The sequence below is a fragment of the Nomascus leucogenys genome, chromosome 20 (genome assembly GCF_006542625.1).
Source record: "Nomascus leucogenys isolate Asia chromosome 20, Asia_NLE_v1, whole genome shotgun sequence".
Taxonomy (NCBI): Eukaryota; Metazoa; Chordata; class Mammalia; order Primates; family Hylobatidae; genus Nomascus; species Nomascus leucogenys.
Genome location: NC_044400.1, coordinates 64,651,642 through 64,665,681, shown reverse-complemented (window position 1 = coordinate 64,665,681; position 14,040 = coordinate 64,651,642). Strand labels below are relative to the sequence as shown.

Here is a 14,040-nt window from a genome sequence, read left to right as displayed (position 1 = left end):
GAGGAATGGTGGAGGCACCTTTTCCGTATAGCCCCTTCTTTGTGTTTCCAGGAATCTTCGGTAGTAATACTCTTACTATGGTCATAAACATTCTGCGGAAAGAATGCATGTCATGTAAACAGTATTACATTTCCAGAACGTCTGTAGCTCTTCTCCTCCTTCCCTCCATTTTCCTCTTGGTCTTACCTTTGGCCTAGTGGTTGGTGTAGTGATAATGTAGCGAGATTTTCTGTTGTGCTTGATCTAACCATGTGGTTGCGAGGTATGAGTAAAACATGGTTCCGTCAAGCACCATGGAACGTCACGCAGCTTTCTACAGCATGACAAGCTGCTGAGGCTTAAATCAGGATTTACCTGTCTCTTTCTACAAAATCAAAATGAAAAAAGAGGGCTTTTTAGGCATCTCTGAGATTATGTGAGAGGGAGAGAATAGTGAAAAGTCCATAGAAAATTTAAAAGCCTGAGTATATCTATTTGCCTTGAAAGCCCTAATTTACAATGAGATATAGGATCATGTTTATTACTGGATATATTTTCAATTCTTGACTCAGAGAAAAAAAATAAACTTTTTAATAATTAATATCCATTGTGTGACTAGCTGTGAAATAGGCTAGAATGACTCAGAATTGGATCAGCAGAAAGTACAGCTGTGAAAAGCTCAACTTTATTAATGTTTTCCTGTCATGTGAATCTGGTCACTCTTTTTTCCAGAAAATTCCAAGCCTTTCTTTTAACCTTTCTCCTGACATTCATTGACGAAAATACCCCAAGTTGTCTCCCTGCTACATAATCTATAGTTATCTTACTTTTTTCTTCCTACAAACTAATAAATATTCTAACCTTTAGACTCAGTATCTTTTTTTTGGTTTGAATTCTCAATAGGTACAGAAGATTATCGATCAAAATTAAGTGGAGACTGCTTTGCGGATTTGGCTTGCCCTGAAAAGTGTCGCTGTGAAGGAACCACAGTAGATTGCTCTAATCAAAAGCTCAACAAAATCCCGGAACACATTCCCCAGTACACTGCAGAGTTGTAAGTTCATCCCCCAACAAAATTCTGGTTGGGATGGAGGGAATGAAAGCATTAAAGCATAGGAATGTTTGTCTTGCCATTTTTATTATTAATAATTGCATTAATTTTAATTAATGTGCATTACATTGGCATAACTCTTCTTTGTACAAGAATATATTAGAGGCTACCTTCGTTCTTCTTTCTAGCCAACCATACGATTAAGTACAGAAACTAATTTATCTCTCAAAATTCAGTAAGCACTTCATACTAATAACAGTGGTATTTATTTGATGCTTATTTATTAGGTATTATTTATTCCCAATTTGTTTTCTAAGTACTTAGTTTTTTAATGTATTTAATCCTTATAGCAACTAAATAAAGTAGTTTGAGAGCCTCCATTTTCAATCTCTGTAAACTATCAATAGATTTAAGGAGTCCGTCTTACCTAATTTACTACTTCATTGACTTACGGGCAGAAGGATTCAGTGATTATCAAGTATTAAAGTAGAAAGGATAGCTTTTTCTGAACAGTGCAAGAAAAGCTGAAAAGGCAGAATATGATGCCATTTACACTTAACAGCCTTAACATAGGACCTTGCACATACTAAGTGCTAAAATGTTTGTTGGAGCACTTACAGATTCTATGCCTATGCATGGTTTGCCCTTACTGACTTTATTTATAAAAAGAGGACCTTTAATGTTAGTGTTCTAACAATTCAAGGAAAAAACTAGCGAAACCTCATCATTCTCTAAACATCTTAGCCATGTTTATGTATAGCACCATCTGGTATTTGTCATTTACTGCTTTGCAAAGTTCGCTGTCTGTTTGTTTGTATATAATCCTTCTGTCTTTAACTAGATTATAGCTCCTTGATGACAGGGATTGTGTGTTATTGTTTACCTCACTGTGCCTATACTCATGCCTGTACTTAATTAATTTTTAGCAATTTGAATAACTAAAAATAAAGTAATGCCTTTCAAAGAGTTGACAGAAACCAACTATCTTGTGGTTATAGTGATTTTTTTTTTACTCCTGTTAGTTCATGAAGCTATTTCACAGCTCCAGGAATTTTAGAAATGCATGGAGACCATGCAACCAAGGCCCTGAACTTTATTTTTTATAGTCATATAGGGATTTATGCTTATTACCTATAATACTACAAACAAGTGATATCTTCCAGCACAATAGCCCTTTTTTTTTAAATTTTTTTTTTTGAGACAGAGTCTCACTCTCTCGCCCAGACAGGAGTGCAGTGGCACAATCATAGCTCCCTGTAGCCTTGGCCTCCTGGGCGCAAAGGATCCTCCCACCTCAGTCCCCAACCCCCATCCCCCCAAGAAGCTGGGACCTCAGGCATGCACCACCACACCCAGCTAATTTTGTACTTTTTGTAGAGATGGGGTTTTGCCCTATTGCCCAGGCTGGTCTTGAACTCCTGAGCTCAAGCAATCTTCCTGCCTCTGCCTCCCAAAGTGCCAGGGTTACAGGCATGAGACACTGCCCCTGGCCTAGCACTTTAAATAAGTTTGTTTGTCATGGAGGAATTATAGTGGAAACTAGCCTCCAATTTAGACTTCAGCAAATGTGTGTAATGTAAGAGATTTATAATTCTTTTAATTATACAATAAAATCAGTACTGAGAAGAAAATATTTGCAAGTCATGTATCTAATAAGACATATTCAGAATATATACAGAACTCTTATAATTTAGATTAAAAGGTATTTTACTCAGCTAATGAATGGTTAAATTATTCATATTGACGTTTCTCCAAAGAACATATACAAATGGCCAATGAACACATGAAAAACTGCTCAATATCATTAGTTATTAGGGACATTCCAATCAAAACCACAATGAGATACCATTTTAGACCCACTGGAATGGCTAAAAAAAAAAGGGAGAGTAACATGGTGGAAGAAATTGAAACCCTCATACATCGCTTTACATAGAATGTAAAGCTTCTATGGAAATCTTTTTTTTGCTATTTCTCAAAGAGTTAATCACGATTAACCATGTGATCCAGCAATGCCACTCCTATGTATATGTCCAAAAAACAACAACATATATCCAAGCAGAAACGTGCACACCATGTTCATAGCAGCATTAGTTATAGCCATCAAAGAATGGAAGCAACACAAATGCCTCCTAACGGATAAATGGATAAACAAATGTGTCATGCTTGTGTAATGAAATATCATCCAGTCTTAAAAAATAGTGAAGCACTGCCATATGCTACAATAGGAATAAGACATTACACAAAGCAAAAGAAGCCAGACAGAAAAGGCTACATCTTACATGATTCCGTTTTTACAAAATGCCCAGAATAGGAAAATTAATAAAAGCAAAAAGTAACCTGGTAGTTGCCAAGGACTGCGGTAGAACAGCCACTGGGAGTGACTGGTAATAAGTATGGGGTTTCTTTTGGGGGTAATGAAGATGTTCTGGAATTAGATAGCAAAGATGGTTGCACAACTGAATTGTACCACTTTTAAAGGGTAAATGTTCTGGCATGTGAATTGCATTCTAATCAAGCTGTAATTTTTGTTCCAATTGTGAAGCAAATGATTAGGGAAAAAACAGTCTAGAAATCCTTTTTAGTGGGGATGATAGTGGAAAAAATTAGATAAAATTTGTTCTAGAGATTACTGAGAGCTGGTTTTGATCTTTGTTTTTTTTTTTTTTTTTACCATGTGCTTCCTAACATTTTATTTTGATGATTAAAATTTGAATAAAATGAGAAAAAATATCAGTATGTTCCACAAATCTTCTGTGACTTATGTATTTCCTTTTATTTTTCTGGTATCATTAAATAATGTTAGAATTCATTTTGAGAAATCAAATTTAATCCTTTCCTAACTATTGGTAATAAAACTTCTCTATTCCTTCTTTTTTCTTCAGACGTCTCAATAATAATGAATTTACCGTGTTGGAAGCCACAGGAATCTTTAAGAAACTTCCTCAATTACGTAAAATGTAAGTCACTTGTTAGCTATTTTTTTAAATTTCTGTAGCATTTTGTTGTGTTCATTTTAGTTGTTTCTTAGAAAATTAGAAAATATTAAAAATCCTGGGAAATTTCCCTATGATGACGACCTGTGACATGAATTTAGGGTAATCTCTGCAAGGGACTTTTCTGTGTGTTCAACAGTGTCAATCACATTTTCTGTAGCAGAGCCTAAGCATCTTACTTTAACTCAGACAGCTGGTCTGTTATGTGGCCACAGCAGGAATCCAGCAATCTAAGCACATTAAAATGGGTTCAGTAATGTTTTGTAACTTCCTTTACTATTCCCCAAACCATGCTGTTATTTTTTTTTTCATGTCAACTATTGGACTTTTTTGCTTCATTAAACTTTCATTAGAAGATAGTCAAAATTAATGATTGGTAAACTGGCTTGATAGCTCATCTGTGTTACTACATGTCCACAACTCATATTTTAAAATAAGTTCATAAGCTCAGCAGTTTCAGCAACACTCAGTGGGTTACTCATGCCCCTGGGGAGGTGTGACGGGGAGACAGGACATAGGTCAATAGCATGGGACTAATGGAGCGCCCTCACACATGCAGAAACATCCGCATCGGCTAACTTTAGCTGTGTGTCCACATATGTAGCTGGCCCATAGTCACATAGACTGTAAGTTACCGAACAGACTACTTGTACAGATGGCATCCGTATTAGGCTACCTCCCAATGGTTTCTGATATCTCAATTGCCCTCCTCCTTCACTGTTATGAAATGTATTTTCTTTTTAGCTATAAGATGATTTCCCATGCAACAAATATTTATTAAGAAGCTACTATGTACAATTCTCTCAGAGGAATTAAAATATGCATAAAAATGATCCTTATTTGGGGGACACTCCTGGTCTTGGAGTGATCAGTGAAAAAGAGAAAGAAAAAGCCTATAGAAAGTTGACCACAACTAGATGCTCTTGCCTTCTGGCAAGCATTGTAGTAGTTGGTATCATATGTAATACTGACAGTTAATTTGGTTGTTTCAACACATTATTACATGAGATGTTCTTCTGGGAATAAACCCATATTCAAATACATTCCTGATGCTATATATAAAACGCTAACAAATTTTAGCCCATCTATCTCTACCTAAGTTGCCTTCTTTTAGTCATTAATTCATTTGGCAGTTTTAATCAGGGATTTTTTTTGAAAAGTTTCTTGTTAGGTTTTATAGATGGCATAAAGGTTTGTGTAACCCAATACCTGACCTCAAGAATTTTATACTCCTGGGGCCCCTTGGAGAGTTTGACATGAGTCACGCTGGCATTTTTTATCGTAGACATTCCCTGTTAGTATTATTGTCCCTTTGTCTTGATGGTGTAAGGAAGTGGAATCTTTTCAGAGCCCTGGCAGTGCTGGGCAGTGAAAAGTTGGAAGAGTTGGATCATTAGAAGAAAATGATCAACTATGTTTCAATTCCCTCCTTATTAGAAATTATTTAAAATCTTTGTTCCAACAATTTTTATTTAGAAACTTTAGCAACAATAAGATCACAGATATTGAGGAGGGAGCATTTGAAGGAGCATCTGGTGTAAATGAAATACTTCTCACGAGTAATCGTTTGGAAAATGTGCAGCATAAGATGTTCAAGGGATTGGAAAGCCTCAAAACTTTGTAAGTATTTGTACTTGTATTGCAGTTCCTCTACCAAAGGATTGCAGCTCGTTGTTCATTATAATCCTGTGAGAGAGAAACCCCTCCTACTTTTACCCACCCCACTCCCTCTATCTCTTTCACATTCTCTCTGTTACACACACACACATACACACATATTGTGAATGCAAATGGTCCCTTACCCCAATATTCCTGCCTTCGATGTGTGTTAAACACACACACACACACGTGCACGTATTGTGAATGCAAATGGTCCTTTACCCCAATATTCCTGCCTTCGATGTGTTGATAGCAGATGATCAGGGGCATCCCCCATGGCTTCTGTCTCCTCTACAAAATAGATCATCCTTGTTCCAGTGCTTATATGGATCTGACTACCCTGTCCTGCCTCAAAATGGTCATTTTATTTCCTTGTCTTCAAACACCTCTCTATACTGTACTTCCTCTTGGCCCAATGACTGTAAGCTTTAGAATCCCCTTGAATCTCTGCAGTAGAATAATTCTAACAGCTTATCTGGAGACTACTGTTTTTGGTCCCTGCAAGGTCTTAGTGTAAAGAAAGACAGGCTTGTGATACATCTTTCACTATTTTTTCAAAGAAAACATGCTAAGAGTTATGTCTACTTGCTCGGGGTAGGGAGTTTGGGAGAAAAAATTATATATGATTCCAAAGAGTTGTTGTCCAGGAAATATGGGGATTAGATTGAGATATTTCAATCAAAAGTACTTACAACACTTTTGTATTACTTGAATTTTTCACGCAGCATACACACACACATACACACATATATGTTGTATCTATAACGTATATAATTATGTTTGACAAAAGTGATAGCCTAAAAGTTGGAAGAAAGACAAACCAAACTCTGAAGCCTTTAGAAGGCGGAAAGGAAAATATTTGTAACCAAGAAGCAGTCGTTGGTGATTGTAGTGGGGAGTCTGTCTCCCCCAAACCCACGATCCTGCCCTGCGTAGCCTGTGAGAGCCATGTATGACCAGTGGGCTGAGGGCTGAGTCCATTTTCTGCTCTTTATCAGATATGGAGAGAGAAGGGCATTCCCACAGCCAGCGAGATGTGTTTATAGCATCCCAAATTCAAATCCCCAAATTCAAAGCCCTCCCTGCACCTAAGAGCAGAAGTGCATTCCTTGAGTTTTGCAGGAATAGCCTGAAACCTGACCACCCAGCAGGACCAGTCTGGGACCTGCTGACCCATCCCAAGGACTAACTTGGTGCCCTTTCAAAATGATAGGCAAAGATTCACTCAGCCTTGTGATGAAAGAGATACTAAGGACCAGGCACAGTGGCTCATGCCTGTAATCCCAGCACTTTGGGAGGCCAAGGTGGGCAGATCACGAGGTCAGGAGTTCCAGACCAGCCTGGCCAATGTGATGACATCCGGTCTCTACTAAAAATACAAAAATTAGCCAGGCATGGTGGTACACACCTGTAGTCCCAGCTACTCGGGAGGCTGAGGCAGAAGAATTGCTTGATCCCGGGAGGCGGAGATTGCAGTGAGCTGAGATTGCGCCACTACACTCCAGCCTGGGTGACATAGTGAGATTCTGTCTCAAAAAAGAGAAAAGAAAAGAAAAGAAAGAAAAGAGAGATACTGAGGAATGTGTAGGAAGAGGATAGAAAAAAGACCACAGGTGGCTGCATCTAACCTTTTCCAGAGTTGTCTCAGGTAAAATACAAATATTGCAACAAGCAGAAGTCTCCCTTTTCAAACAGCAGTTAAAAGACTTTCTTGATACTGGGACCTTCTCCTGGCAGGAAAGTACCTTGGAGTGGGAGGAAGGCAGTAGGCTGTAACTCCACCTGTACACGTGTGTTCAGGCAGCCATAATGAGCTTCCACAGACTGGATTGCTTACACAACAGAAACTGATTTTCTCATCATTCTGGAGGCTAGAAGTTCAAGATGGAGGTGCTGACAGGGTGGGTTTCTGATGAGGCCTTGCTTCTGGGCTTGTAGACAGTCACCTTCTCACTGTTTCTTCAAATGAGTTTTCTTCTGTCTGCTCATAGGGAGAGAGAGTGAGCTGCCTGGTATCATTTTCTTCTTGTAAGGATGGCAGTCCGTCAGAACGGGACCCCACTCTTACAATCTCACTCAACCTTAATCACCTCCCTAAAGTCCCTCTTTCCAAATATAGTCATACATATGTTCTGATGAACGTGTCATTAGGCAACGTTGCCGTTGTGCGAACATCCTAGAGCGGACTTACACAAACCTAGATGGTGTGGCCTACCACACACCTAGGCTATATGGCACAGCCTATTGCTGCTGGGCTACAAACCTGTGCAGCATGTTACTGTACTGAATACTGTAGGCAATTGTTACTAACACAATGGAAAGTATTTGTGTATCTAAACATACCTAAACAGAAAAGAACAGTAAAAAATATGGTACAAAATATTTAAAATACTACACCTGTATAGGGCACTTAACAAGAATGGAGCTTGCAGAACTGAAGGTTTCTCTGGGTGAGTGAGTGAGTGAGTGAGTGGTGAGTGAACGTGAGGGCATAGGACATTACTGTACACTAACATAGGCTTTACAAACACTGTACACGGCCTGGCATGGAGGCTCACACCTGTAATCCCAGCACTTGGAGGCCGAGGCGGGTGGATTACTTGAGGTCAGGAGTTCAGGACCAGCCTGGCCCGTATGGTGAAACCCCATCTGTACTAAAAAATACAAAAATTAGCTGGGCGTAGTGGTGGGCACTTGTAATCCCAGCTACTCAGGAGGCTGAGACAGGAGAATTGCTTGAACCCGGGAGGCAGAGGTTGCAGTGAGCAGAGATAGCACCATTGCCCTCCAGCCTGGGTGACAAGAGTGAAACTCCATCACAAAACAAAACAAAACAAAACAACAAAAAAAAAAAAACAAAAACCACGGTACATCTGTACACTTAGGCTTCACTAAATTTATTTTTTTAATGTATTTCTTCGGTAATAAATTAAGGTTAGCTTACTGTAATTATTTTACTTTACGAACTTTTTAATGTTTTAACTTTTTTTACACTTGCGTAATAACACTTAGCTTAAACACAAACATTGTTCAGCTGTATAAATTTTTTTACTCATATTTATATAAGAATTTTTTTATTTTCTATTCTTTATTCTTTTCTATTTTTTAAATTGATTTACTCACTTTTGCATTTTTAAACTGTTTTGTTAAAAACTAAGAAACAAACACATACATTAGCCTAGGCCTGCCCAGTGTCAGGATAATCAATATATCAATATTACTGTCATCTTCCTCCACACCTTGTCCCATTAGAAGGCCTTCAGGGGCAATAACATGCAAGGAGCTGTCATCTCCTAGGATAACGATGCCTTCTTCTGGAATACCTCCAGAAGGACCTGCCTGAGGCTGTTTTATAGTTAATTTTTTGTTAATAAGTAGAAGTACACTCTAAAATAACAATTAATAGTATAGTAAATACATAAACCAATAACATAGTTGTTTATTGTTACTATGGAATATTCTATGCTGTACATAGGCGTTGTGCTATGCTTTTATACAACTGGCAGCACGGTAGGTTTATTTACACCAGTATCACCACGAACATATGAGTAATGTGTTGGGCCATGGCATTATGATGGCCATGACATCTCGAGGCAATAGGAAATTTTCAGCTTCCTTGCATTCTTACTGGGCAACTTTTGTATAGCTCTGCTTGACCAAAATGTTGTTATGTGGTGCATGACTGTACAGTCACATTTGGGAGTTAGGGCTTCAAAATACGAATTCGAGGGGGACACAGTTCAATCCGAAACACCACCTCGAGGAACTTATCAAAGTATTTCTTCTTGTTTTGTTTTTCATTCACAGGACTCTCCCTGTGAAAAGTTATCTAAATTCCACTTTCTCCTTTCATTACATTTCTGTGGATGTTTTTGAAGTGCTTACGTTTTAGCACCTGAGACAGATATTCACTGACTCCCTCCTTAATCTAGTTATGTTCCAACAAGCATCATAGAGCAGCGTAAAACCAAACTCAGGGTAGTCAATCCTAGAAAAGTTTTATCTGAACATACCTATTCTTGGTGTCGTTTGTCTTGGAGCTATGAAGATTTTGAGAGCACATTTCCATTCCCCCTAGGCTTCTTAACCCTAATAGGCCACTTACTAGTTCATATACGTGTTTCAGCCAGTCATTGAATTCCTTGACATTACAGGTGAAATCTGTGCGTATGTGTGCTTATGGATTTTTCTAGCAACAGAGATCAAACTTTTCTCTTTTTTAAAATTTTTATTTATTTATTTATTTATTTATTTATTTGAGGTGGAGTCTCACTCTGTCGCCCAGGCTGGAGTGCTGTGATGCTATCTCGGCTCACTGCAAGCTCCGCCTCCCAGTTTCACGCCAGTCTCCTGCTTCAGCCTCCCGAGTAGCTGGGACTACAGGCGCCCGCCACCACGCTCGGCTAATTTTTTTGTATTTTTAGTAGAGACCGGGTTTCACTGTGTTAGCCAGGACGGTCTTGATCTCCTGACCTCGTGATCCGCCCGCCTCAGCCTCCCAAAGTGCTGCGATTACAAGCATGAGCCACCGCACCTGGCCCTCAAACTTTTCTTCAACTTCCCCCAGGGGCATGTGACTCCAGCAAGATTAAGACCCAGTGCTCTTCATCATTTATGACAAAGGAAAGTGCTGATAGGAATGCTTTTCTGTTGTGCATTTGTTTTCTAACATAAAACTATCCCTTCATAAGGAGAGCATCATCTTTTCTTCTTATCTGTGACTTCGCAGAATGCAAACGTTTATATTTCTTATTTATTATAGGGCAATCTAGAATTTTAAAGTGACACTGTTTCTTTATTTTTACCTCTCTTTTTCACATTCTTCAATATATTAGTAGCCAACTTATGTTTAGAAAAATTAAGGAATAATTTAATTTTTCAGGAATTCTGAATACGATTTATGGCAACTATTCATATACTCATAATTATTTTCACATGGGACTTTGAGCTTTTTGTTCAGTTTTTAAGCCAGACAAATAAATAATTAGCAAAGAATTGATAATTGAGCCAAAACTTTAGCAGTAACAAGGAAATGACAATAGTGTTAATCCTATTAATGACAATGACTAAAAAAAAAAGGTATTTTTTCATGGTAAACCTTTTTAAACTTTATTGCGGATATGGGATCTGTTACGGTTGCCTCTTTTTCAGTTCTCAACTTAAAACAATGAGCTAATTTTCATAAATAAAATTATTCGTGTAGTCTTTGTGGATATTCTGTCCATTTTGGCGCCCCCAGCCCATGTTTGACATTGACTCAGTGTGTAAGTCCCTGAGATGCCCTCAGTTCTTCATTTGCAGTGGCTATTGATTCTTTTCCACCTCCCTTCTGTTCAACCTCAAATGTAATACTACCCTGAATACACAAATCACAGGGCTCCAAGGACTCAGAGAGCTGTAGGTGAATTAGGACATTATGCAATCATGCAAACATAATTGTAGCATCAAAGGAAAACATTCTTCCCTCATCGTGGGATTGTAAATCCATGCCTAGACTCACCGTGCCTTTTGTAACTGAGATTAATCATTGGCAACTCAAAGCATTTTATTCTTGCAAGATATTCCCAGTATATACTCATAGCAATGTCTAATAGCAAGAGAACATTTTTAAAAAGTAGTAATGAATGCTACATATTTGCAGGGATCACTTCGATCCTCAGATAGGCAAAATTGATTGCCTGATGCTTTGTCTCCATAACAATGTCCTTTTTTTCCCCTCAGGATGTTGAGAAGCAATCGAATAACCTGTGTGGGGAATGACAGTTTCATAGGACTCAGTTCTGTGCGTTTGCTTTCTTTGTATGATAATCAAATTACTACAGTTGCGCCAGGGGCATTTGATACTCTCCATTCTTTATCTACTCTGTAAGTATGAAAAATAGCCTTTATGTATTACTTGAGCCATTTATTATATTTGTTAATGTATTTAATGTATTATTAAGCACTTCATTAAAATGTGATCAAGGGTTTTAGGACTTAAAAAAGGACAAACTTGTTCACATCAAATTTATTTAAATTTTTAAAAAAATATTACCTACTATCTTACATTAAATTTTAACAAAAAATTATAGTATTGTTCAGTGAATTATTTTTCATAGTGATGTGATCAATGATGTAGCTTAATTCCAAATTTTAGAATTATTATAACTTGATGGTGCTGCATATAAAAGAAATGTTATAGATTTTTGCCAGTGTTCTCAAATTGGAGTATTTTCAGTGTAAGTATTATAAAAGGAGAATTGATAGAGTTATTGCCAACAAACTTGCTCAGTAGGATCAGCTGGGCACGGTGGCTCACATCTGTAATTCCAGCACTTTGGGAGGTTGAGGCGGGCGGATTACTTGAGGTCAGGAGTTCGAGACCAGCCTGGCCAACATGGCGAATCCCTGTCTTTTACTAAAAATACAAAAAAAAATTAACCAGGCGTGGCGACACATGCCTGTAGTCCCAGCTACTCAGGAGGGTGAGGCAGGAGAATTGCTTGAACTGGGGAGGCGGAGGTGGCAGTGATCCGAGATCGCGTCACTGCACTCCAGCCTGTATGACAAAGCGAGACTCCATCTCAAGGAAAAAAAAAAAACAAGAATCATTCGAAATGACAGGAGATATATTAGGATGACCAGATCAAGAATAAAAGCTGTTTACTAGAGGGCGTCTACTATGATATTAGCAAAATATTGAAGAAATAGGTTGAGCCGATCCAAGAGAATATTTTATGTAGACAGCTTAAAAATAAAGAGCATTTGTAGGCCTATAGATGGAATTCAAGAAATGTAAAAAAAAAAAAACAAATGAAATCTAGAAGTAAAAAAAGCCACACACCTCCAATGTATTTCAGGTCTCTTATATGTCAGTATCTAAAAAGCAGCATTTGAAATTATTAATTATCTAACTGATAAGATTTTTCAGTAATGGTGGCATGCAAATATACTAATCTAACTTAAAAGGAGGGGAATAAAGATAGAGAAAAAAAGTTCATAGCTCAAGTCAGTGAAGAAATAACTTGAGAGAAGCATCCATCCATCAGTAAAGTACTTAATCCTCTTTTTGCATAAAATGTGACATTTTACATCAAGTGACTAATTTGCACATATTAAAGATGGCATGTTTATAAATAATGAGATTGTCAATAGGTTTATGCTGAAGTGGTGAGATGCCAAAAGTATTGAGATTTGTAGAAGTAAATTCATTTTTATAACTGGCATTTAATCAACTCAGCTGTCAGTTTAGATGGGAAACCTATTCTCTAGAGCAAATAAGAAATGGAAATCTTGAGATGACAAATTAATGAATTAGCTGTTGTCAGGTTAAACTCAATAATATAAGGTAATCAGCCTTCATCTTTATATTAAATTACTGCATTATCAGTGCGAAGTTTGACAGCAAGTCAGATTTCTGACAAGTTTAAATTATTTCTAAATGAAATATCTATCAGGATCCTCTGTATAAACCCCAAATTCTACCTTACATTATTTTTTGCATGAAATCATGTGAAGAATTGCCTTATGTAAAAGTGTTGTTACTGTTTAAGTTCCAAGCATAAATATTCTAGCAAAAAAAAAATGCATCTCATATACTGCATGTGACTCTGAGTATGAATAGGGGCTGGGAATACAAAGAAGAAGGAATCCTTCCAGCCAAAAGAGTGTGGAGAAGGGTAGCTGGGGTTTTGAGAAGGAAGATGAAACCCCAAACTAAACGTGCATTGTTTGCCTGTGGCTCTTAGAAACCTCTTGGCCAATCCTTTTAACTGTAACTGCTACCTGGCTTGGTTGGGAGAGTGGCTGAGAAAGAAGAGAATTGTCACGGGAAATCCTCGATGTCAAAAACCATACTTCCTGAAAGAAATACCCATCCAGGATGTGGCCATTCAGGACTTCACTTGTGATGACGGTAAGAAATCCTTGTCAACTCTTGGATTGTCAGGCATTCACATGCCTGTTCCGATGCAGCTTTGCACAAATCTATGGCATAGTTCAGCTCAGCAAATAATGATCGTGTATCTTTTGCTTTGTTGTTTGCGTTTTGTTTTAGTGCCAGGATACTTACTTTCTCAGACTTGCCTTCCACATTTGAGTCTACTTGATGTGCATTTCTGAATGTTTTAGATTTTCTAGTTTCCAACTTGTGATTGGTCTTATTTATATAGCTTCATTTTAACTTTTCTTTATTACTCTAGGCATGTTTTTTAGTACCTACCATTTTCAAAGGAGAAAAGAAATTAACTTACAGAAGTTTTAGTAAATCTGACAAAAATACTAGTTGTCACTTTTTAATGCTCTTTCTATATCATCACGTTTGATTCTCATATAGTCCTATCAGGTACACAGAGCAAGTTCTATTACTGTTCCCAGTGA

At 37.7% G+C, this 14,040-nt stretch overlaps 1 protein-coding gene across 1 annotated transcript in view; it reads left to right on the top strand.

The window, feature by feature from the left end:
• Positions 1 to 14,040, top strand: part of SLIT2 (slit guidance ligand 2) — a 374,620-nt gene that overhangs the window by 279,371 nt on the left and 81,209 nt on the right. Inside the window, exons 16-20 of the mRNA XM_030801111.1 lie at positions 883 to 1,033; positions 3,913 to 3,987; positions 5,500 to 5,643; positions 11,404 to 11,547; positions 13,410 to 13,576. Coding sequence (XP_030656971.1) covers positions 883 to 1,033; positions 3,913 to 3,987; positions 5,500 to 5,643; positions 11,404 to 11,547; positions 13,410 to 13,576 — 681 coding nt within the window. The remainder of the gene's footprint in view (positions 1 to 882; positions 1,034 to 3,912; positions 3,988 to 5,499; positions 5,644 to 11,403; positions 11,548 to 13,409; positions 13,577 to 14,040) is intronic.